At 35.1% G+C, this 27,449-nt stretch overlaps 1 protein-coding gene across 4 annotated transcripts in view; it reads left to right on the top strand.

The window, feature by feature from the left end:
• Positions 1-27,449, top strand: part of LOC112995758 (3',5'-cyclic-AMP phosphodiesterase 4D) — a 604,531-nt gene that overhangs the window by 291,553 nt on the left and 285,529 nt on the right. Inside the window, exon 1 of one of the 4 annotated variants that reach the window (XM_064500992.1) lies at positions 20,281-21,567. The exons of the other annotated variants lie outside the window; for them this stretch is intronic. Coding sequence (XP_064357062.1) covers positions 21,521-21,567 — 47 coding nt within the window. The 5' untranslated portion in view covers positions 20,281-21,520. Of the gene's footprint in view, positions 1-20,280; positions 21,568-27,449 lie in introns of those variants that run through there. 4 annotated transcript variants of the gene reach the window in all.

The following is a 27,449-nucleotide window of genomic DNA, read 5'->3' on the forward strand; positions in this document are numbered from 1 at the left end:
TCTGCACCTTGGCTGTAAAGAGGAAAGTTTTTCTAAAGCAAGGATGGTGTAAAATGTTCTTCCATGGAATATCAGTTCGTAGTGTGTTATTAAGTTTTGTCATAAACATGGTATTTCCCCAAATAAAGTTTTTTATATCACTTCTAAAAATGTTGGTAACATTTCAAATGACATCCCTTCAACTACTGTGTAGAAATTGGTGTCCAATATTAGCCTAGTTTTACCATATTACTGCTTAAAAGTAAAATTCCTCCACACATTCAGCTGAGATGGGAGTTACTGGGTCCATAAACTGTCACGTAGTAATTGTTCTTCTATTGAATTGAACCCCTTTGGTAAAGAAATATTTTATCAAAGAAGTAAATATTACTAGAGCTGATTGCCATTTATCACTACCTTACAAAAGTGTTACATTAAGGAAGAAGTCAAAGGACTGTAAATTATCTTTTATCTCTGAACTGTAAAAATGTAGTCATCACTGCTCTGGAGTAAAGAGGTTTGTATTTGTATTAGTTTTGCACTTCATGATGTCAGCTTCATTGAATTTGCTGTTTTATTTAAGAATAACTCTTGTATTCTACTTTTTGCATCCACTGTGAAATTAGTGCAAAATACTGGGAATTATGATTGTTAGGTTTCTTCCCAAAAAAATAATACAGCCAGCTGTGGTTGAACATTGGGAACATTCATTGAATTCCATATATATTGCTCATGTAATTATTCTGCAACTTAAAAGTTCAAGAACAAAATATTATCTTCATTCTGGATAAGTATTTAAAGAGTTCATTTTAAAAGTGAACACATTCCTCCAAATTATAAATATATAAAAAGGAAACCTTGCAAGCATATTAAATTATTGAATGAGCATTTTAAATTTTAACAAGTAGTATTCCGTCTATTTTTAGTTGAAGAAAACCACAGATATGTCTGACTGCTTCCAGGATCTGATCTGGCCTGATCGAAAATAATCTAGTCCAATCTAGACTGTTAGAAAAATCTGTCTATTTTTCTATTTAGAAAAATAGATAAAGGATTAGTTTTCAGACATTTTAATTCATTTTATACCTTCCATACAATGTATACTTATTATTTATGTGAACTAGACTTCTGTTTATGTAGTAGATAAATGGGTTTCTTCCATTGTGTTTCATGAGTATAATTCCATAACTATAGAATGCATAATTAAAATTATTCAAGCTGGATTCAAGCATGATATACTTACTGTCAGAGTTTTACAGAAAGTTAAACCATTAGCCAACTTCCTGACTGAGAACTTAAAACCAGTAAGTTGAAATGCTAAACTGGTGGTGAGAAGCCGTGGCCGTGATTACTTAAAATATATGTGGGTATAGTGTATCTTCTTGACAAACATTAAGGTAAAGGCTGCATTTAGTTGCAAGTTAACACATTTTAATGGGTAGCAATGAAAGAGAATTGACCTTTCTTTAGGAAAATCACTGAAAAGTGCAAATGTAAAACAAGATATAAATCAATTATTTAAACCATTATTTCCACTTGTTAATTTAAATCATAATTAAAACTGGAGATTTAAATCACTTATTTAAATCTGTCCAACAAAATTAGAGGAGGTAGTCTTCAGTGTCTATGCTGAAAGAACCTTTGTCCTAAGTTAAGATATCAAGCACTTCAGTTTAATTTCATGAGTATGATTTGGATCCAGGCCTTAGTCCATTTTAAACCTTTGCTCTTAGATTGAATTTAGCATGAATTTAGTGAAGAATGAAGAAGTCATCCATCTATACTGCAGAATGCATTAGTTCTGGAGTGCGATGCTCACTCCATGGGCCAGATGATGTGGAGAGCCCCAAGGTGCTCAGGACTCTAGGCCAGATGGCATGTGTTCACATTGCATAGTGCTTGACTCTGGATTCCAGCTGGGCTCTGCTGTGACTAGATAATTATTATTTTTTGTTTGTTTATTCGGTTCAAAGTTTTTGATATAACAAGAAATAAGGTGGGCTGTATTGCAGCCCACTGCACTATTGTTTTAATGCTGTATGTCTCAGGATGTGGCATGAGGATGTTTAGTGATGTTGGGGGGCAAAACTCGGAAGAGGGTTGTGTAGGTCAGAAGAAACCAAACCTAATGCAGCCTGGTCCATATGGCCTTTGGGAGTGACCTTTAGAGTGAACTATTACAGGAACTGTGTCTGGATTTTATCTTTGAGAGAGCTAGCTGGGGTTCCCCAAAGAAGAGCCAAAGAGCGGCCATGGCTCCAGTGCCCAGCTACTCCTGGCTCTTCTTTTCTTTAGCAGGTTAGATATACCCAGGATGGGTACGGTGGTGTAGTTAAGGAAGTCAGTCTTGCCTTTATATGTGCGTTTTGATCAAAGGTGGAGCTCAGTGTGGGGGCTTCAAAGCTTCATTATCTGGATCTTCATTTGGAGTTATTTGGTTCGTTCTTAGTATTTCCTGGTCATTTTTGAAACTGATTCAGTACTGCATATATACTGAAAAGGAATAGTATTTTTATCTTATATAATTGATTACAGGTGAAAAAGATTCAGTCTCTTTATTATACATTAGTTAAATATTCCATACTAAGAATACTTAAACACATTTAGGTTATCCTAATGAACAAAAGACATAAATAGATGTTTATCTACTGTTTTAAGCAATATTTCTCAAGCATTCCAAGCTGGACTACCTTCTTTTAAGGTTAACAAGCAGGCTTTGCACTTTGAAATGTATGTTAAATTGATTTGATTTTCATTTGATAGCACAGCAAACACTGAAAAATAATTCATCATAGATATGATGAGTTGTTGTTTTCTGTACGTCTCACTCCACCTAATACGTTTACTTTTAAAACATATTTTAAATGTAGTTTAAAGCAGCTATTATTTACCTTTGTTAAAGCATTTAATTAATCTAATTAAAAAAGGTACACTTCTGAAGTTTGCTTTAAAATAATAATCTCAGGGCTTTTGATTTGAAAGTATTTCTGTATGTGCTCCCTTTTGGAAATCAAGAAACTGGAAGAAAATATTTCTTTTCCGAAACTATTTTCCTCTGTTTTTAATTCACACTACATTGCTGAAATAGCAGTAATTATAAATGTTAGGTTATTGGCATATTTTTTCCAAAAAAAAGAAGAAATACTTTTGAAAATATTGGCTATTTGGTCTCAGTGAGGTCGTGAGTGTTTTGACATATGTCAGGTGTCAAATGAGAACTTAGATTTTATTTAGATTTCATCTGTTAGTACTCATGCAAAGGTTTATAGTCCTGTAAGTAAAGGTAGCTGAAAGGTAAAATGTCCTGTATGCACATTGGTGTGAAACTTAAAAACATAATTTCTGTAGCTGATTAAGCACTGTCTCAGATTTAGCAGTGTTTTGTAGCTAAATTTCCTTTATATGGGGGAAATTATATATGTATTTATATATGGGGGCTATTACAAATACTTCAATGATGTTATCTACTTATTTATTGCCAAATGAGAAATATTTGGAGAAAAATCACTGCCAGTAGAGTTAATTACACGATGAATCTCTCATAGACCTATCTTTTACACTTGCTTTTCACCTTTTTTAATTGACCGTGTAACAAGTTTTCTCAGCAGTGGCTTTAGTTAGATGATCCTTACAAATATAATGTGTTTTATTGCAACTCCAGTTTAAAACAAGTGCCATTGACATTCTATTTCTATTCACATACGTAGCATGTTGGACTCATCCGTTTTAGCCGGCTGCTTCATTTAGCACATAGTGCCATAAAGGGTCCATCCTGGATTTCCTTCCAGCTTGGCTGTGATGGAAGGAAAAGTAGGAATTTTGTTCATTTTTTTGAAGGATAAAGTTTATCGTGATCATTAAAGGGAATGTATTTAGCTACCTCAGAATTTAGGAATTATGAAAATTAATACATCTGATAGCAAATTGGAAAAAAACCATAAGGAAATTAAGTTGGCAACCTCATGTTCTAGTCTTAAAAATTCTTGTAGATTGTAAAACAAAAGTTTCTAATATGGTACCTAATTCAGGATAGGACAGTGATTTGATTACTAAACTGAAATTAGTGTTACTTTATGTATACACAATCGTGCCTTGATATGCTTCTTCTTTAAAATTAAAATCTGACTGATTTTTTATTTATATGAATGTAAATATGTATGGATGTACACTTATTACATTATAAAAGCTAGAAAGTGCTAAAAATAATTATGAGAGAAGAGGGATCAGAAAGAAAAGTGTAACAGGAAATTCTTTATGAATGCTGTAAGATCCACAAAAAGATGGTAAAGAAAAGTGATAAAAATGAGCCACTGATGGTGTGTGGTCTTGTTTGCCCGGGAGGCCAGAACTAAGCGGGAATTAAGTACCACTTAGACAAATGTAAGACCCAAAACAGCACATAAGCTTCATCTGATTTGAATATTCATTCTTGAAAGCAGAATAAAAAGAATTTGTAGATCATAGTGAATATATGAACATAGATTTTCCAGAGCAATGATGCAGTTGAGAGCTAGTGTTAGTCACCAGCAATATAAAAAGGGGATTCCAGTTATTTCTACTTGTATAGCCATTATCGGTAAATCCTTGTAATAGAGATGCAGCTTGTTCTTGGAAAGTTTCCTTTTGTTGCTCTGAGTGAATGTGTTGCCCAAACAGAACAGAGTGCATTACAAAAGGCCTGAACCAAAGCTTGGAGCAACAGCACGCTTGCCCCTAAAATATATAATTATTGGACATTAATGGTGGAAGGATACAAGAGACTACCCAAGGCTAAAATACTTAATAGGAAAATGCTCTTTAACCTAGCAGTAAAAACTGTGATGATATTCATCACTGTGTAAGGTTAGCAATGTATAAAATGGCAAAATATGTAGAAGAGATATTTTGAAACAAATTACTTCAATACATGTCAAATGAATTTTCCATCGTTTGAACTCTTTCTATCTAGATTAGCTCTAAAAAAGTTCAAGCCACAGGTTGTTGGGGTTAGATGAAGGGATTTCCAAGTTAGATTTTACTGAAATTTGCTTTTTTAAAAATCAGGACTGCTGCCTATAATAATCTCTTCTAGTTTTAAAATCTATAACCTACATTATTTTATATACATTATGGAGAGTCCTAAGGAACAATCTGAGGAAAATTTATAAACCATTTATTTCTTTTTTCAATTTCCCATCCTTTTTTACCCATCCAAAAGACATTCCACTGAGTTTGTAGTTCCCCAGTACCTGAAAGATAATGATTAATTCAGATTGAAGGCCTGGCGGAAATGCTGGCAGTCTGACCTTGAGCTCAGTGTAAATGTTGGTCAGTAAAGCATTGTTTCTCACTGTACATTAAAAAATATCACAACCAGCTGTTCTTCCCAAGATTATATGTTTGTAATTTTTTTATATGTACCGACTGACTCAAGTCATTGCTTTCCTGGAATAACGCTGTCATCATTTAACAGCATTCTTCTGAAACACTGTCAGCTGATGTTCAGACACTCCAGCAATAGTAGTGAGCATGGGAATATCTTCAGCTTTTTCTGCTTGTGTGTGTGCTTATAAATTGACCCTGAAGTTTATACAACTTTTAACAAATGTGTACAGTTAGCTATGTGTTTTGGAAAGAGTAGTAAATGCTTGTTCTGTGTCAGGCAGGTTTTGCTCTGGGATTTTTATATGGTTATGTCATTCATTTGCAAAATAGTTACCATATGAAGATACCTAAAAGTTAAAAAGAGAGAGCAGCTTTGAGATAGCCTCTCAAAGCTGCCTTTCCATTTTCTAGAGAGGCAGCTTTGGGAGGCTATCAGTAAGAATGTAGAGGCCTAGTGTTAGAGTTTTTTATTTTAGTTTTTATCTGAGAAGCAAATAATTCTGTCCCCCAAATCTGTAATTATATTTTTGGCATTCAGAGCTGAACTGAATAGAATTGTATGGAAAAAACAGAGGTTTTTTATGAATAAGTTTGAAAATCTTACAGAATCGTATGGAAAAAGATCTTTTTTAGTAAAATGCATGTAGATCTAGAGCCTTCATCACCTGACTCAGCTTATGTTAACCTGAAGTGAACTGTGTGTGAATGAGTAAGTGTATACACTTACACCTTGCTTAAAAACATGCCTCATATTTACTGAGATTTTTAAAAATTTTCTTTAATATACATCATATGTTCTGATGTATTTTACAGTAAATATATGTATAATACTTTAGGGTTTTAGATGTGGTCAGATACCAACTAGTTAAAATAATGCCACCAACATCACAACTAAAACTATCAATGTTTAAGGCACTCTATTTCTTATAGCTGCTTGAATATTTTAGTTTGCTACGTCCAAATGTATTGTTCGACTAAGCATTAACTACTTATAGTAAGAATAATTTTGTTGACATTCAGGAAGCAGAAAATGTAAGTGTTAAAATAAACCTTAGATCTTATCTTATGTCTTTAATAAATAACCTTTAAAACATCACAATAAATGTAAAGTAGGTGAAGAAGCTTGCTCACATAAATTTGCCTATCCAAATTTATTTAAAGATGTTTTTATCAAATGAGTCTTCAAACTGAAGTTAGTTTGTGAGACATATTAACTACATGAGTCATATTAAACAACATGTGTTTTCAGAACTCCCTAGTATACTTCTTTGACCTCCAAGTACCATGACTACTTTATAAAAAGAAAGAATTGTCATTTTGTCTAATCTTCATCTCTGCTGAGAAGTACATTAAGAATCAATCATTCAAAAATCTTTTTCTACGATTATTATAATACAAGTTTTTAATTTGAAAATCTTCATAATTGCCCATATTATGTATGTCTTCATTAGAAATTTAATGTAGGGCTCATGAAATGATTTTCCAGGAGATGTATCATGGTTTAAAAACAGTACACTGTAATGCTTAATTGCAGTTGGCCCTCATAACCATATCTAAATATCATGAAGGAATTTATTTTTAAACTCTACCACATAGACCATTGCTTTTGGGTTTTTTTGGCCTTAATTGTATTTGGCATTCATAGATAGCTTTACATCTCTAAAGCATTTGAGAAAGAAAACTTTGCAAAACCCTCTAAGTTAGGATTGGCTGAGTAAGACTGAAAATGTTTTTCCAGGAGTGACTTCTTTGTGTGGCACAGATCAGGTATTGCACAGTCCTAAAATAAAAATCTTTGTATTGAAAACTTTTTGGTCATCCTTTTTGATAGAGCTTATGCATGACTTTTTATGTAAAAGGTTTTGGTTTTTTAAAGGTTCTTTAAGGAAGAGAATATTTCTTTATGTGTAAAAGATATCTGTGTTGAAATGTTAAAATGGAGAAATATATAAAGTCTGAATGAAAAACACTGTAATTATGATATACACAAGATACTTCTAAGCCTTGGAAGCATCGCACGGTAGAATGTGTAAGAATAGGTCACCCAGCTGAAGCGCTCAGCTGGTTCAACATGATGCTTCAATGCACTTCAATTTCTGCCTGTTACTTTTTAATAAATTTATGTAAAATTATCTGAAACATGCTTTGATTGTGTCAAGATGAGCTGTACCAGTCGCTGCAAATTAAAATTTTAAATATCCTGAATGAATGAAAGAAAAATTGTGTGCCAGGACTTCATGTTACTTGATTTAACATCAAAGATTCCATTTGGGTCTGTTGAAGTTGGAGGAAAAATACTTTTGTGTGTAATGATTTTGTGTATATTTTATCATAATGCACCTACATTCAGTTTAGGATTACTTTTTAACTAATGAACATAACTCTTCCTCTTGCCAGCTGTGAAATATGCAAATTTTTATGCTATATTTTTATACTATAAATGCATGAACATTAATAGTGATTGTAAAAATATTTTGTTTGAAATATTTGTTTGAAAATTTTCTGTGAACTTTACTGATCATCTATGTATCGCCATTTTCAGGGTTTCTTTCTCAAATATTCATCCTTATTAAAATAAAGCTAGCTTCAATTATTGTCTCTCTAAAGGATGAAAGAAAAGAGGTACTTTCTCCTCCTGTAGTGGAACTGGCAGTTTCATGCCCATTACTGAGTATTGTTTTCTAAGAGGTAGAAGGAGAGGGAGGAAGAGGTGATCCTGGATTTCGGTAGCATTCTCTTCCACACAGATAGCAGGGTGTCTGCACAGGCACGGCATTAATCAGACTTGTAATCTAGAAGAGCCACCACCTTCTTTAAGCAGCAATTGGCAACCTTACATTGGGTATGATTTCTGCAGTAATCTAATCTGACATGGTCCTAATTTAAAGAATGAAAAAAATGCATTGCCTTTTCAAATGGTCAGACAAAAAATACAAAGATGCCATTAAATTCAAGCTTTACCTTTTAGAATTTAAACTTTGATTTAACTGAGAATATTTAGACCAGTGGTTCCTGATCTTTTTGCAATCCAGCCTCACGAGAAAATCAGAAGTTTTCTGTGTCTCCCTTTATAAACTTGTAAAAGTGTGTTCCCTCATGACAAAGATCTGTAAGAAGATACATATGTTTTTGAGTGAGCTGTGTCAGATAATGGCTATATGCAAAACAGATGCAAGAGGAATCACTTCATTACTAAAAAATTTATGTTTTTTACCTCTACATAATATTCTCTAGAGAGTGAGAGGTTATTGGCTAAAGTGGCAATAAAATATAGCAATAAGAAGTATAAAATGATATAGCAACAATTTTCTATTTAGTCCAGTACTGGAGTGAGTTTAAAATTAATACTTGACAAAATACACTGTTATAAATGCACATTATGAATTGCTGTTTTATTTATAATGATATATTGCATTTTGATAACACATTTATTTCACTTGGCAACCTAAAGTACTATTTTAGGAAAAAGTCTTTCCAGTAGTTTTTCAGTTTTAGCTTAGTATTGCAATAGGAAGCTATAAACACATTTATTATGTTTCTTCTGTCTTATATTTTAGGCACTAAAGATAATTTCCATAGGAGTTAGGTAGATAACACACAAAAGAAAGATCCTGGGTGTGGAACAGCATTTCATTATTTTAAAATGCAATAAGAAATTATATTTACAGGTTTAGCATCATTCTGTAGGGAGTCGTGAAATGGTTCTGTCCCCAATTACCCAACCTTAAGCCGAGAAAGAATATTTGACCATATAAAGACATCAACGCTGCTCTATGCTTCTGAGGACAGTGTCATTTACTACGGAAATCAGTTTGTGGCCTATGCATACTAATATGCTTCTGTTCTGTTTCTGCATGTACACACACACACACAAACACACACACAAACACACACAAACAGGCTTCCAAGTCATGGAGTGAAAAAAATCAAAATCTTCTCAGAAGAATCAAGAAAGTATGTGCTATGGGGTTGACCTGTTAAGGAAAAGAATATTCAAGACTTTTATAGGCAGACATTTTTGTGTCATTTAATTATCAAAAGATTGCCTGCACAATTCTGAAAATAGGAAACATCAGCAAAATAGACTTTGAGATCCATAACGTATTTTCTTTCTCCTTCACATTAACTAATTTATCCAATATGCGTTTTTGTAGGAGAATCTCATATGAAGGCAGCCATGAGTAAGAAGTTGTGAAACTTATTTTTAGAGGAATTATCGCTACTTGTCAGACCACTAGGAAATAATATTATTCTGGTAAATTTAATGAGTTAAAAGAAAAAATCTGAAAAATGAGCATTTAGGGAAAAATAATGAAGTTACAGATAGACATTATCCTTTTCTTTGATTAATCATTCTACTAAAATCTCTTAGGCTTTGTTTACACTGCACTTTGTAGGTATTACTGAAGCACTGTAAATAAGCTATTTTAATAGACTTAGTTTTGGATAAATAGCAAGAGCGGTGCAGTTGCCATGTCTCAGACATAAGATGCCAGTTTAGTGCTTCTGCTTCAAACAGTGCTGCCTTGGCTTGCTATTGTGCTGAAAAATGGGTGTGTGTTATATTGGCAAAACAAAATAAGATCAAGCTAGGTCGTGATGATTTCCCGTGTGTTAATAGCTAGGGATCTGAGGGCTTGACTTAAGAGTCCTAATCTTGTAAGCGGACCTGTAGCTGCCTTCCTTTGTACCAGTCGTACACCTTTATTTTCAATTCACCCATACTCAAATTTCTAACATTTAATTTTTGTATATAAACAAATGCCAGAAAATATCTAATTTATTTATTTTTAATATCATAGGGGTGGCTTATGTTTCCAGGAATATTTTAATAGACCTGGAAAGTAATCAATTTACACATCACCTGACTAGATCTATTATTTAGCATATAAGTATATAATACAGTGCTATACCTTGCTATTATTCCCTAAGGGTAATGGCAGGCTAGCCATAGATTCAACTAATTATGCAAGGACCTTAAATACATGTCTAACTTAAGGTATATGAGTGATGCCAGCGTGTCATTGTGCTCATCCTACTCAAATTACTTGCCAAATGGAGGGAATTGAGGCAACTGCTGTTAGCTCATGCCAGCAGTCCAAAGCTCTCCCAGCTTTACAAGTTCCTTCCTCATATATATGTATACATTCTGCTATATTGAGAGTTTGGATAGGTAGGCTTTGACGCCAGGAACATTATAATATTATATTGGCTTATACATTTATTTCACAGGTTAACTAGCCTTAACTGAACCTCATCTCAACTGTATCAGCCAAAAAGTCTAAAGCTGGTTTATAATCGCACTGGTAGTGGTTAACACCATTGATGAGAGTGAGGTTATGCAGCGTTTTCAGTGATGTAAATGCAGTAGAATTTGGTCTCCAGTCTACAAAAAGCTGCTATAAACTCATACAAATTTGTACTGCAATCTGAAAACCAGAGATTTACTACTTAGATTGTCACATGTTTGCTCTTTATTGTACTTCTCTAAATAATAAATTAAAAAGAAATCAAGCGTGGCTTTGTATAGAGGGAATAGTTGGCCCATATTCATTTAATAATCTCATTAAGTACTTTATAATCAGCTTATTATTCTGCTGCTGTTAAGAACATTTTAGTCCACTTCTCTATGTAATGAATAGTAATTTCCCCCTGTTTTTCCTACTTAATTTAGACTGCAAACCATTTGAAACAAAAATCTTTTCTTTTTTTATATATCTCAGTTACTCTAAGCATCTATGGTCCTATGTTGCTATTAAATACTGTGTATTTATTGTTGAATACTTGTCCATATACATTGCAGCTACATACGCATAAATAACATTTTTATCCAGCAGTATGCACCGGGGCACCCTCTCTAACTGCATACTATTCCTTGGACAGTGGGAGTCTGCTAATACTATAAAAGAACTATTTTTTTCTTACAAGCTGGGAGACAGAACTGCTAGCAGAATTAGCTTTCGTTTGGGCACTCTGCAATTTAAATGATCTATTTTTCTTAAATTCCCAGAAAATAGAGAAGTTGAGGGGACGATTCTTGTGTTGTTTTTTACTTAAGTAGCAAGACAGGTTGCAAGGCTTTTTTAACAAGGAGTTTCCGTTTTTGTCCTCTAACCCAAGCTACAGATATATGCATTTATGTTAGAATACATGTCACTTTGTTAATGCTAGGAATTGTCGGACAAGAGTATACAATTATTCATATACATTTTGTGCACAACTGACATAAAAGGTATTTGTGTACAAAAGGTAATTACCAGGATAACTCCAGTCATACCGAATAATAAAATATTGTTCAGAAAAATGTATGTACAAAGGTTGAAGGGTAGCATTGTACGATTTATCATGTTCTTTGCAGACTCCTGAGGTTTTGCGCACTAGTTCTAAGAAAGACAATTAGAAAAATAACTTCATTGACAGTTCAGAGAAAGTTACTTTATAGGATCCATGCTTCCACTGGTGTTGTGTATGGCGGGGAGATTACAGTTCTATGATTTGAAAAAAATAATATTGCAAAGAAGAAAGAAGGTATGGCGTAGATACAACAGAATTATTTTGAGTTAATATTACTTGGTAAAAGGGGTTTTTCTAGAAGAATGCTTGGATTTGCATAGGAATATCTGTAATTTTATCACAAAAATAAATAATACCAGGAATTATGATATTGTGGGAAACAAAAAAATTGTGCTGCAAAAAAATCTGTTAATAATAGCAAGGATTGGATAGTCTGATAAGAGATAAAAGATATAGTTAATGGATTTCTTCATCAAATACTCAGTGAACCAACAGAAAAAAATAATGAAAGATGTATAAACAGTTAAAAGCATGTAAATAAAAAGAGAACAAGAAAAGATACAGAGTTGCTGTGTTGCAGGGTTAGTTTTGTAGTTAACAGAAGTAGAGGATTATTTTCTTTTGTCTTAGTTTTAATTAGGAAAGTAATTTTCAGCATCAGAATGTCGTCATGATGGATAATGGGAACAAAAGTATGTAAATGTAAATTATTACATCTGCAATGGAAGCAAACCTGAGACATTAATGCTCTTAAGCTAGGGGGACTGGATGATCTTTGTTCAAGAACTTTGAAAGAACTGGTACAGGCAATCTCAGTCTCGTAGTGAGGATTTCTAATAAGCTTATGAAATCAGGAATAGTATAATAGTAGGATCTCGGCGTAGCTGAAGCAGGAGGGGAATGCTTTAAAGTTTTAAGTTCAGAACCTTTTTGAAACTATGAGAGAAAATAGAAAGTCTATTTACGTATGTGAGGCTAAGCTGAGCATGAGGGAAAGACAAGTTTAGCAACTGAACACTTTTTGTAATACTTCTATAATTGATAACCCTTTTCATGACATAATCTCAGTAACAAAATGATCTGATTTTGCAGGCCCTGAAGTTTTTGACATAATGTATTTATTAATGACTAAGTTCCCAACTAACAGAAAATCTTTACCCATAAATAAAAAAAAAAAAAGCAAAAAAAAAGCAACAAGGCAAATGTGGATGACTAGAAATGGATTTCTTTTATTAGCGTACATTGCCTATCAAATATCTGGCTTCATATTCTGATTTCAGAAAAAAATTATATTAATGTGTTTCAGTTTCTTTCTCAGAAAAGCTATATCAAAAGTTCAAATTTGACAGAAAGCAGGAGGACCCAGACTGTTTAATATGAAAATACTCTTTAGTGCAAGATTCAGTCAGGTGTCCGGACAATTTTCAGGAATCTTTGGTTAGAAAATAGTCTAAATTTCTTCTTACATCAGTTTCTTGAAAGCAAAAGAGTTACAACATACCTGTTACTATCTCAACAGTAACAAGAAACATTTCTCTGAATAAGCAAGTTTAGACAAAATGCAGAAATAGTGATTCTGATAGGCTGATCTAAAACTTAAAGATTCATGAAGTTCTAGGAGTTGATTAAAAAGATAATTTGGATATTCTAAAACTGCTATTTTAAATCATAAATTGAAATTTACATGACCGAACTGTGTATTTGAGGGCATCAGAAAAATGTACTTGATAGAAAAATATGATATATTTGGACATTTCAGAAAAAGTGTCTCAAAGCATTATTCACCTACTTTTCCCGTGTCCCATTCCACCACTATCCACCCATTCTAAAAAGGTGCCATTTGGACAGGAAGGTGTCAAAAAATCAAACATCTAAGTAAGATTCCAGAAGAGTTGTCAGTGAAGAGTCCTTTTCTCTGGCGTTTGAGGAAAAATAATCTCCTTTTGTAAATGGTCTCTGGATTCTTCAATTCAGGTAGTAATCATACCTTTTACAAAATATAGTTGTCATCAGAATATGTATGTAATGCATGGCACTATAGAAAGAAGCCATCTTGACCAGATGAATATACAAATTAGTAGCAAATGAAATGCAAGCATTATCAGATATAGGGGGGAAAAAGCATGTATTTTTTTGATGTCAGACAAAACCCCAAACCTGATATAGGCTATCTTCTCTCCACAACCCTGCAGAGAAGGTAAAGCTGATATGAATGGAGTATAGCTGAATTTCTAGTATGCATAGTAAAGAAATACTTTCTGCCCTTCCGTATTGATATGCTTTTGTTTCTGAAAAAGTTTCTATTTTCTCACTTAATATTCTCAGCTATTTTTGAATACTCAGGTGAACTTTGTGCTGTAAAGAACTCCATCTGGAATTCCTCATTGCTCCTTTTCCATTAGCCAAAGTATGGGCTGCTAGAAAGCAGCGCCCTGTTCTGTTAATTCATTCCTGTAGGCCTCACGTGCCATCTTCACAACATCCTTGGTAAATCTAGGTTTGCAAAAAAAAAAAAAAAAAAGGAAATGGAACCTAGTTTTCTCATATAAATTTGTGTGCAAAATAAATACAACTTTAGCCTCATTTTAATATATTGAAGCCAACATACTTCATAAGCAGAATTATTTTAAAGTGATCATTTTGCTTCACTTACATGTCTTCCCACAGAATGAATATAATATTTTATCACACTAAAGTAACTAATGTCAGTATCTACTGGAATAAAATGGGTTGGGTTTTTTGGGTTTTGAGTTATTTTGTTTTTTGAAGTATGAACAAAAAAAATTTAATTCAGGAATGAAATCACCGTGTCATTTAAGAATCAAGTACTCCGTAGCCTGAGTCTGATTTGAAATAGGATAATAAGGAAAACAGTACATAGTGTTTTCATATTATAGAATAGGTCATGATTATTCACTGGAAATGTATGTAACTTGACTTCAGTTCCTTATACTATATTATAAATAATAGAGCCAATTGCCAGTGCCAAATGAATTGCCATTTTTTTCTCAACTTTTCAGTTTTACAGTGGTGAAAACAGACAATTGGATTTTCTTAAATGTTCTGCCAAAGTGTTTCTTGAATATTCAGTGGTACCCAATAGTTACTTTTGCTCAGGTCATTATTTTAGAATTAGTGGCTACCCCAATTCAAGTCATTTCCTGTTCATAGCAGGGGTACATCCAAACAGCTGCTGCAGTGTCAGCCACATATTAAATAGCAATTATTTGAATAATGTGATACCTTACAGACATCTCAAGGTCTGCTTTCAACAATAAATAAGATAGCTAGGACATAGGAGGCAAAACGACTTATTAAACATGAGCTTAAAACTAATCTCTATCTAAAAATATTAAATCTCTATTATACTATTAAAGCAGACTTGCTTTTTTTCTTTTTTCCTTTCTGCTTTCCTTCAGTAAGGACAAGGGGTACAGTGGGTCAGTAGGTAGGCAGGGGAAAGGGTCAAATGGGGAAAGAGAGAACGTAATGATCTGCAGTTTCTATTTACATCTCTTTTGCCAACATGTAAAGTTTCTGTTTACATTTGTAGAATGATCGTTAAGGCATGAGGACTCTTTCTCACACAAGAGGAAAGAGATGAGTCTGTGAGCATGACCAGTGCTGCCTGATCTAGGGAGATAGGTCGTTATGCAAGACAGCTATGATTATTTTTCCTCGAACACCACAGTTCTGTGGTATTGAGAAGGGGACTTTCGCTTCAAATGAGACAAAGGGTAGTTTAATCTCTCTGAGAGAAACTGATGTTCCTTCCCACACCACTCCATCCATCCCTGCTTGAATCCATAGAACTGTAAAGATCTGAATATGTGAATTATGAGAAATAAAGGGCAGAGCAAGAGTATGGAGAGAATAGCAGTTTGCAGTGAGATGCATAACATTTTTGATAGAGGTGAGCAGATCTTACATACTAGAATGAGATTACCTGTAAACCATCTCTTGCTCTTTTGAAAAAAAAAAAAAAAACCCTAAGAAGTTAATAGAAGAGAAATAAAATTTTAATTTTTATACATTCTTGTCCTGAAGATTCTTTGGCCTTAAAAAGGGCTGAGGCTTGGATGGAAAATGTTCTGTCCAAATTACATGTAGAGTTGAGCAGATCATTTTCTGAACCAAAATTTGACAAAATAAGTTCTTTTTCTTCTTAAGGAATAGTCACAAGCTCTTAGCAACACTACCTAATTCGTGATTGTTGTTCAAATGTGAACTATATGTTTTTTGAAGTCTTCTTTTCTGGTATTAATGTCATGGAGATAATCATGGCTCAAACTCTGCTCTCTAGCCCTGAGGGCAAGTTCTGCACAGTGACTTATACCCACACTGCATAGCTCTCATTTAGATCTTTTCTGGGTGCAGACATGAGGAACAATTTTGTGTGTGTCATTTTTCAGTTCAAAGTGTCTGAAATCATGTGAGGCTGTGCCAGAGCCCACCAGAATGATATTTCTATATCATGACACCAAAAATTTACGTTGCTTGCCTTGTGATGTGGAATGAAGATGTATGAAGATGTTTGAGGACAGAAGGCCTGTAGGGGTGTTTTAAAGACTGTATAGGAAGAATGGAGACAAATGAACCTATTGTTATTTGTACTGCTGACAACCTGCCTCTAAAGCTAAACAGCTTTTTCTTTCAGAAGGAATAGTTTACTCCAAAAGAGGGTCCAGTAGTGAGCTGATTTACATGCAGGGGGGATGACAGAGGAACCAAATCCCTCTGAGCAGGACAAAAAGCTAAGTTATTTGGCATGATGTACTCTCATGAAATGCTTTTATTGGGCTCATCTGTTCACCCTGATGAGAAGAATTTGTGCCTTTCCTTCCTATGCTGTTATTATTTAAGGTAATTTCTGTGCACCTAATAATTCTTATGACTAAAGACCTATTGCTTGGATGATTTCCTTTAGCTGTGCAGAGTGGAATAAATTTCTTACTACTTCATTAATCAAGTTGATTTTTTAGTCTGTATGCCTTTTCATGGAGAACTTGCACACACTCAGTGGAACCTAACATTCAAAGTCAGGTCGATTTGTGTAGAGATGTGTTACAAGTATAGGGAACTGTGACCTCCATACAAGTCTGTGTACTACTACTCTACTTTCACATTACTGCAGATGAATAAATATCAATATTTAAGTCATGGTTAACTTTCAGTTCCTTCCTTTGTGTTGGGTATTTATTGGTTTTAAGAAATGCATGCAAAGATGTCATGCCTTTCTTCATTTTTTTCCTTAAAAGAATTTTCATGTTTATGAACAATATCAATTTGTCTCTCCTGAAGATTAAAATTACGCATCTGCAACATATTTAGGTTAGCAACATATGTTTCTTACATTAGCCTGTATCACAGACCTCAGTCTTGATCTCAGCGAACCTTCCTTGCCACTGACAGCATGTTTCGGGCTCCACAACCATTCACTTCTTGGAGAGAATTATGAGTCTTTTTACAAAATTACCAAGTTTGGTGGTAAGTATTTTATGTAGACACCTGCTCAGAATTTATTGGCTTAGCTCCCCAGCTCATTTTGCACACTGTCTCCAGAAAGCTACATTCCATCATTGTCACTATTAACACTGATGAGATTTTGTGTAGTGTTATTAAGGGTTGGCTTTTCAGTACCTCTGCATGACTTTAAGCATTAGCTTTATCTTTATGGACACGTGTTTTGCTCAGTAGCTTATTGTATTGTTACCCAATCAATTGGTTTAATGACTTTTTTGCCCCTTTTTGTAAAAACAAAACTGGTCAACTGATCTTTTGAGAAAATGAGTACTCTTTCTTTGTATACAAGTAGTCATTCTATATGCCCCCAGAGCACTTTGTTTCTCATGACCAGTAGGATTTGTTTTATATATTACTATTATTTTTATTGATTTCATATTAAAAATCTGACACTGCTAGAACAGCAGTTGTTACTTCTCCCTTAGCACTATTGTCTGGACTAGAAGTACCACAAGGCAAACCGTTCCTTTGGTATCTACTAATACATTTAAAAAGGTGAAGAAAATACTCCTATAGGACTTCAGTTTAAAGGCACAGAGGTTAATTAAGTTTTAACTGCATATTCTGATATCACTGGTAATTGAAAAGCTGAGTGCTGTGAGAGGAAAAACAATACGTTAAAACTGAGAAATGGAGATGCAAATAAGTCTTGCTTAATTTCCCCAGCACCCCAAAAAACAGAATGGAAAGAAAGGTGTTTGCAATTTGCACTTTTAATAAGCTGATAAAAACAAGATTTATGGCAGACAGTCTTCCCTTCTCTCTGGATAGATGTTACACTGGACAGTCAGGAATGCAAGATTCACAAGGCCGGTGAGCGAGAGAGAAAAGATGAATGACCCTCACTCTGTAGTCCAATGGGACCATTTCCCTGGAAGAGAGAAGTGCTGTAGTTCCTGCTATTTACATATTTTATCCACTTATCGAATTAATTGTAATGGGAAATTCACAAGTAGGCCTTGTAGAAGGGCCTGGAATCTGGGACTACTCTGTTTTGGGGAAGAGTCAGCATCATGTTCAGACTCCTGTTTTCTCTGGCTTCATCTCTCTCTCTCTCCCTCTCTCTCCTACCCTCTCTCTGTCTCCCTCTGTCTCCCTCTCTCTCCAGCTCCTTCCAGCTCCCTCTCCCTCTCCAGCTCCTTAAACCTGGCATAGATTCAACAGAAAGGGGGAAGTGTCACTAGCCTTTCCTATAGTCTAAATTATAATAGTCACTGCTACTGTCCCGGTAGCAAAGCCAAGAAATCAAAGAAAAACCTGTTTTGAATTGCTTTTTTCTTTTTTTCTTGAATTGAAATTGTGCTTAAACTACTATTTTAAAGAAGCTGGTGAAGCGGAATGGAACTGCCATACCAAAATGCTTCTCAGGTCAAAAGAATGATGCTACTGAAGTTAATGTCACCAAATGGTTTTAAATGTTGCATTTTCCAAGGTGAACTGACTAGCAAACTGTTATGGGCCTGAACTGAAAGAACTTCAGAAGTCAACCTATACTAGAAATGTAACAGAATTTTGTACCGGTTAAGGTCCCTGGTTTGAATTGATCCTTGCTCTGGAAAGCCCATCCACTTTGTGCGTTCAGTTCTCTAACTGCTGTGCAATGCTACATAGTAATATTATATATGCCTACCCTCCTCCTGCAACTCTGCTTTTGAATGAAACCAGTGCTATGTGTTGTGCTGAATTTAATGCTGAAATACTAGAGAATGCCAGATAGATTGGTTTCCTCAGGGCATATAGATGCAGAAAAAACTAGCCTGTGAACTTCAGATGTTAGGTGGGAGGCAAGTGTTGAGAAGTTCTCTTTTCAAGGTAATCTAAGGCATCAAGTAACTCTAGCGTTGAAAATGTCAGTGCCTACAGATACCAGGCAAGTATGTGGTTAGGTAGGTGCAATATGAAATACTAATGGTGCAGAATTGTGTAGCACTGGGTGTGCTAAATATTTCATAGTAAGTGGTTCTAGTCTAGAACGAGTAGTAAAGAACGGGATTACTTAGAGGTAGTGTTTTCAAATATTCATATAAATCTTACAACTTTACAGTTTTCACAGTTTTGTTTATATTCTTCTCAGATTTTTTTTTGGTATAAATACCAAAAGAAGGGGATTGCTTTTTACATAAAGCATGAACTGATATCATCATAGTTATATGTGGTCTTTTAAAAGCTATACTGCATAAGTATCATAATTGAACATGATCATACACTTTGTTTTATAACTTCTTTTCAAAAAAAGAGGCTGATTTTCATTCTCATTGTCTGTAACTCACAGTATCTGGTTTCTGCCATGGCCGTATTTAAATGAAAAAAGAAAAGCCCAACCTTCTGCACAGAGTAGCTGGACATAAATGCTGCTAGAGCTCCTTTAAATGTTGAAAGCTGATGTATTTTGGTGCTCCAAGTCTTCAAAGTGTAATATGTAATGCACACAGTAATATACAATATAAAAATGTGGGCAGCAGTACAAGTTCATGTTTTGCTACTGAATTAGAATAAATACTACTACACTGTCCATACATTGTGACATTCAAGTAATTTAATATTTTATTCTCTCTCCAAAATGGCATCAACTGTTCTAGGGCTAATTTGGGGTATTGTAGAACAGGGCTGTAACAGCAAAAGAACGAAGCTTAAGGAAATAGGATCTATAAAAATATGCAGTGCAGTATCTTATCATGTTACTCCCAAGTCCACCCACACCCTAATCAAATACACAGTTTTATGACATGTTTTAATGCCATTGAAGTTGCAGCTGGCTTCCACACTGTAGGATTTCCTGTCCAAAAGGGCAAAGGGTCGTCTGAAGTTTAAAAAGTCTTAGTGCGGTATAAACCATTTAAAAAGAGAAGGGCAAGTAAACTATGGCTTGGGAGCATTAGGGTATAAAAGCTTGTCCAGAAATCTTTTAAATCTCAGTAGCAATCCATACAGTAAACGGCGTTTCTAAACGTGTCTTTTTCTACTCGTTTTTGTACCTCGCCATTCAATTTCATTTGCTCGTAGTCACTAAGAGCAGTAGGTTGTTTTAAGGAAGGCTGGCGGCTCTCGTTTTTCCCAAAAACCCCGTCCTTCCCCCATCCGTGAGCGCGGACGGAGCGCAGGATGTGCTGTGTCAGGAGAACCCACCTAGAGGGCCCCCTTGACGCCAGCACATCCTCTGTCAGGCAGCGCTCGCTGCAGCCGGAGCCCATTCTGCTGCAGAGTAAGTGCCCCAGAGTCTGCAAGTGTCCTGGGCTGCTGCTGCGCTGGGGAGCAAAGGCAAACTGGGAGAGGCGACAAGGATCCCGAGGGGTATGTTGGAAATTCTTGTCAGCAGCAAGGAAACAGGAGCCTGTTGCCTGCATTGCTTTAAAATATACACGGTCTGTTTAGCTTGGGCTTAAGAATCTTCCCAAGGATATTGCCACAGCCTCGGGAGAGAGAACTACTGTCTGGGAGCTGAACTGGGAAAAAAGGACAGCAGAGAAGGAATTCTTAGATAACACGGGACTTAAAGCTTTGCTTTCTTTTTGCAAAATACAAAAGGATGCACATGGCTTTGATATACAGTATAACATCAAATCAGAACTAGGTTCTGCAGTGAAAGAATCAATAGCTTAGTCATTTCACTTAAAGGGAGCAGACAGCCTTACTATGGGGTTAGACTGCGAAAATGAATTTGATCATGATATGATCTTACACTCATGATGGTATCTAATTATACTCCTGTCCTATGGAGCAGAAAAAGCATACTTCCTTCCTTCTTTCTTAGATGAAGAAATAATCCCACAGAATCAAATTCAGAAAGAAGTTTGTTTTTGTTGTACATGGTTATTAAACATCATCCTGTTCCCTGGGCTTGTAATATCTGAAAACTGCATTAAAGTGATCGCTCATGAATATGTGTCTAAGAAAGAAGAAAAAGCAATATTCATTTCTGAAGGATAACATGGCAAAGCAATATGAAGTTATACATTTCCCCCTAACCACCAATCTGGCATGGCTGACAAGAAACTATCTTTTGACTAACCTTTTCCAACTGTCCAAAATGCTGCATATGAAGATGCTTTAATTCACATTAAAAGCACTTGGATTTTTATCAAGGCGAACCATTGGCATCATCATACAATTTCTGTATACTGATTAATTTAATGTTTCTTAAGTAGAAAGTGAGGCATAAATGGATGGACATGTACCTAGAAAACCTTATGCTAAGTCTTTCTTCAGATCCTGGGAATTTTTATTTTTGTGGATTACAGTAATTCTTGCAATAAACCCTGCTGTTAACTGCTCATGCAGTTGTTCTGGAATGCATCTATGAATACCATAACAGATAAAGCTGTCTGACAAGGAAAACACTAATGTTGGAAGATCTGTGAACATGATGCATGTGAATAATTTCCCCTTTAGGAGGCATTCATGGATATGGTGAGTAATCAATACACATTACAGATTGTTAAACTCAAAATGCTTGTTTGCAAAATACTGTGGTAACTACCAGATGCTGAGTTTTTCCCTACATTAATGTCAAATGAGGACTAAGTGGGCTAGGGCTATGAGTAAAATAAAAATCTAACAGAGATAATGCTGATGAAGTAATACGAGTTTGTTACTCCTTTACAAAAACAGGCAAGTCATGCTAGTAGTATTATTATGGTCATGTTTTATTATTCAAAGGCTTTTGAGCAGGGAGACATATTTTCTTTTTGTATGAAAGGAACACTTCTTTGCAGTGCTTTCTTAGCATTACTTGAAGGAAATGATGAAGACTTATTTTCCCCATATGATATTGCATTGTTTGCTGTGTAATTTATTTATTTCTTTGCATTCAAGTGACCTGAAAACAGGAAAAGAAATCCTCATTCATATGATAATTCAGTAATATTTAATGAACACATTTGTATGGTAGGTTTTCAAATGAGGCTGTTTGGAAGACAATCACATAGAATTAAAATCCCTTTATCATCATTAAAACATCTGTTTCCTCTTTAAACCATAGACATCTATAGTTCTTGTTCACTGAGCAATCTTTCCCTGTAACTTCTTTACAATGTATTACAGTGACTTGCTTATAAATTCTACCAGCAGTTGTTGCGTCATGTCGTGCTCCTTATGTTGGAATTTGTGTCTGGATGAGTGTTTTGTGAATGTTAGCTAAGGAAGAATTCTTTCACATAAAGCTTTTGCTCTTTGGGTACACATTGAGTCTTTTAAAATATTAAAAGTAAGCATATTTTGGAAGCCCATTTACCACAATTTGCATTTAAGTTGAAGGATTTGCTTCAGTATGCATGTTTGTTTGACAGATTTGCCCTTAGTGTGCGTTAGCTTGTCTATTTAACTAGTTTGCAGAAAGATGCGAGACAGAATTTTCCCTGAGAAATGTGTTTGCGAAGTTCTTGAAGCCAAGTTCTTTTTATGGCATTTCAAAGTTGTATTTAAGAAGAACAGTGTAAAATTGAGATGCTGGTGCCTGGCAGCACCACCACTAGCGTCAGCTGAGTGTCATTTGTCAGAGACACCGGCTCCTCGGTGGAGAGCCAATGGCAGGGGCCGGAGAGCAGGCTGCCAGATTATGGGGGGGGCAAGGGGGTTGTGATGCTGTGGCTACTCGTTTTCTGTTATTACTTAATTTTAATAAACAATTAGTAGACACACTCTCCTTTTAATGTATCTTTTCATTGCCTTTATTCCGCCTTTCCATAAGACCATCTGAGTTTACATAAATTCCTTTTATTGCCAACTTCAAACAATATCACCTATAAAAAGGAATAAATGTGATCTTTAATGTATTTCGGCTTTCTATTCTGGCAGTTTATTTAGCAACGTGTGTTGGAAAGGGTCCTGCAGCCCACACCTAACAGGAAGCCCCTATCCATTGTCTTCTAAGAATTTGGCCTACTTCTGTATTTTAATAACTTAGATTATTTTGAGACTGTTTTAACCCCTTGGTTTCATTTTCTGTCTAAATGGTTTTCAAGCAGCACTTTTTGAAGCCTGTTGAAAGGGATCTTTGAAAAACCAGCTGTTTTTATTTATCCTCTCTCAAAGGCAGTTGGCTGTTTTTCCTGCGTGCTCCTTCCCAGTCCCCGTGCTGTTTGCCACAGAAGGGGGGCCCATTGTCTGGGAGCAACTGTGGCAGAAAAGTGGCTGCTGTGAAAACGTATGAAGATTATTCTGCGGTCTACATTTAGTATTTTAACAGAATCAAACTATACCATGCGTACATTTGTGCTCACTTAATCCTAGACCTTAATTTAGTGTTGAAATGTTTTTAGCACACTGTTGTTCCTCTGGACACTCACAGAATTGGCAAATTTGCTTATTCATGCTACGGTAGGTCTGTAAGCAGCATTGGGTCTCAGAGTTTTAAGTTGCCAGTCAGTTTTTTAAATTCTGAACTTTCTCAAATTATGCATTGCCTATCAGGCATGCCAGGCTTTTTGACTGTGAACTGGAGCTGGTACACAGAAAAGTGTTCTATATGTAGATAACCTCATCTTGTGCTACTTTCAGATGTCCATTAGAGGATGCTAATGATGATAAAGGAAAAGATAACCATCTTGGGATCCAATTATTTTTATGTTTGTTTAATATGAATATTAGTGGATTAATAATTTTCCCCCAGTGCTGATGCAACATATCAAAGGTGTTTTGTGGCCAGCATCATATTATTTCTAATAATATATAATATTTCTAACCTTTATTTGCAGAACTAAGTGTTTCAGAAGTAGGACTAATAATTTTCTCTACCTTAGACATTGTTTTATTGTATGTAAGCTTGCACTATGCCTTCAAGTGATAGTTCCTGCTTGTCTCACATTGAATATGGGGAAGGAGAGGGGAAGACAAAAAATGAAGCCTTTTGAAATTGAATTTGTTGTACCCCCTGTATGTTCCAAAGCCCTAGGACTTTAACAGTATGTGATGTGAGTCAAGGTGGTGGATCTTTTTTTGTGTATTTGGTCCCGTATGTGAGTTGGGGGAAGGAACAAGCCTGCAGAAGTGTAGTGAGAATCCCAGCGTCTGAAGACCCTGTTGGTAATAGATCCCAGCTGACTACTAGCAAAACACTGATTACTAGCAAAAACCAGCTACAAAATATTTATGTGCCCTGCCAGAACAAATGGCATCAAAATTGTCTTGGAGAGGTAGGGGTAGCTCTGGTTCCAAATGGATTTTAAAAGAATGTATCAGAGGTGATTTCTGTAGTAGACAAAGAAAAGGAGGTTATCAGCAGCTGTTTTAAATAGCATGTATTGTAAAAGTAAATGCAAAGTACATGGGATTAGAAAGGTTCAGTGGCTGGGCAAGTGATATTCCAGGTAAGGATAAAGTGGGTCCTAGCAATAGTGAGAAACATTTATGATGACATTAAAGGAGGAATAGGTTGTTATAACTACTTACCATGTTAGATACTACATAACAAATTATGTATTAACAACATGCAGTTTACTGCCATTCACATTGAAAACAATTTTAGAAACATTTACTGTCAAATTGTATAACCTAGTTTTCCTTTCCATTACACTTTATCTGCCTTTTTGATGCCAAACCAAATAAAGACAATCACGATGTTCAATTTTGGCTTGCCTAATTGGATAAACGGATATTGTACATATTTTTTTGTTTTACCGTAGGAAAAATAGGAGAGGTGAACACCTGTATTCAAGAACATCTGTCTTTAAACTGGTAAATATTGGAAATTAATCTACAGGTGAATAAACTAACTTTTCAGCAAAAAAAGTGTAACCTATGACTGACCCTTTTGTGCCAGCTTTCTTACTGTTGAGATCAAATGAAATTTAATTTGGATACCAAGCCACTGAATAAAGAAAGAAGTCCTTGCTGGTTCCTTTTTAATCTCACGATATTTGCTTCATTTGATCATTACTGTTCTATGTACTTCATCTCATGCAAAATGATGTGGATGCATTGGTTGCACATTATCCTTTGCTTCAGACTAGTTTGATGACTATGCAGCTTTTGAAAAGCACCTTAGTCAATCCCTGAATTAATGCAATTTTTAATAAGATTCTGTCTTCTGGTTTCTCCAGCATTGTATAGTGATACTAAACTGTTTGTACATTTTATAGAATCCCCCATATCTTACAGCCAGAGTGGTTTAGCTGTTCATTGTTATGGAAATTCTTCCATTTTGTGAGAATAGAACAATATGTAACTGTGAAGAAAAATGAAAGAAAATAAAGATCTCAATGCTAGTGCATGAAATAAACTTTGGGTATGATCTTAGGACATTCTGAGTCCTCAGCTCACTAAAGAATCTCTGGGAACTGAGTCTGACAAATGCTGTATGAGAGAGTCATGTCTCTTCTTGTCATGTCTATAACAGAAACCAGAATGAAATGCTTCACCCAGGTATTTACTCATTTGTTTGTTCCAAAAGATTTTGCATACTTTATAGTGGAAAAAACAAGCTTTTTTCTGAACTGCTTTTCAGCGCAGTATTTAAGTAGTTTTTAGACATTGTAGACTTCAGACATTAACCTGCAAACTATTGTTTATTGGAAATCTGGATCTGAAACTGAATTTGCAAGAAAAATTCATGATTTCTAAAATTGAGAAGAAATTGTCTTCAAGCCAAAGAAGTTTGTATAATCCTCTGTTGCCAGTAGGTTTTCGTAGTACTGCTAAATATGAAAGGTCACCTTATCCTCTGTTTTCTTATGCTGAATAATAGGTGTTATTTTTCTTCAGGCATTGTTGAAGTTTATTGCTCAAGTTAGGATCAATGCAGTAAGATTTATATACTGAATGAGACAACGAGTAGGTGGCTATCATTTTAAGGAATCTGTTGCCCTTTCCTTTAGATTTCAAAAGCCTTATCTGTCCAGTGGCAACTAACTACTATTCAGCAGGTTGAATGTCAGTGAAAAGATGAAATTTTTTCTCTCCTTTGCAATTAGGGCAAAGATTTATTTGCTTATAATTTATATTAACAATGTTTTTACTTTCTGTAATGCCTTCCTTGAGAAAAGCCAAAAGTGTACCAGAAATCCTAGCTACCGGAGTCTGACAACACTTCTCATGTGTAGGTTAGATATGTATCTGTGTGTATATATAAATTACATCCCTCATCACTGAAATACTGTATAGTCTTCCACACAGTAGTTGTGTTGCTTTTACCAGCAAAATTCTGTGCAGGAAAAGTAGTTTAACCAAATGAGCTGATGCAAACTGTGTGGTTGCTCAATTTGGCTGTCCCAGCGAGATGACTATCCTGTTGGCATTTTAATCTCTTGTTCCAAAATAACCAGATGATTTAAACTGTGTTTAGATCACTAATCCATTCATCTTTATATTTTTGCAAACTGATTCAACTATAATTTTGTATCTTCAAAATGTAGTATTTCCAATATGCAAGAAAGAAACTGGAATGACAATTTTTCAATTAAGGCCACGGGTGGAAGTCTCCTGTGGGCTCTGCCAAGGTCTGCCTTTTGCACTTCTGTCCTCAGCATATCATCTGCAAATGAAGTTATTATTTCATATTTCTGCCCTTTGATTCACTACTTGTTTTGTTAATTTGGACTGAAAGCACACTGGAGCACTATCTCTCAGCAGGGGTATAGCACAGTAGATTTCTATCCCATTTTTGTGCTTATATATTTATATATGTATTATGCTTATGTATTTATATATTGTGCTTATATATTTATACCTATATATACATACATACAGGTGTAGATATATAGGGTATATTGCTGTAAGTAATCGTAGTGTAGTTCTTTTCAGCAGCATGCCAACTTTGTATATATGCATCAAAATTATCTGGAAGCATAACTGCCATATCCTGAATTGCGTCGACTTTTTCAAGGTCTCCCATGGAAATATTGAACATACTTTGCTTTACTTACCTGAATGACAACTGGTTAACAGGATAACTGACAGATGAGTTTTGACTGTAGGTCGCAGTGCATATAGCCCACCTTTTTACTAGTCATTTTCAGGCCCAGGTACAGTCAAATTATTTCTTGAAGATTTCTATAATCAAGCAGAATATCTTGCTTTCTCTGAATAAAGTATGAACACTGCACATAATCCAGACTTGCACCTTCCTGGATTTTGGCTTTCTTGGTAACTCAAGACACAATAATAGAAGTGAAATTTAAGCTTATTTTGCTCATAACAAATCTCTCCTGAGAGTTAATGCAATTTCTCTGCTGTCTTTTTACTTTTATCTGGTCACAGAGAGCTGCTTTCTCTTCTGCTTTGGCTAGAGCTAAGCTGTACCTGCATTTTGACTCAGCAAAAATTACCCTACAGCTCTACCTCTTAAACAATGGTTT

The sequence above is a fragment of the Dromaius novaehollandiae genome, chromosome W, assembly GCF_036370855.1.
Source record: "Dromaius novaehollandiae isolate bDroNov1 chromosome W, bDroNov1.hap1, whole genome shotgun sequence".
Taxonomy (NCBI): domain Eukaryota; kingdom Metazoa; phylum Chordata; class Aves; order Casuariiformes; family Dromaiidae; genus Dromaius; species Dromaius novaehollandiae.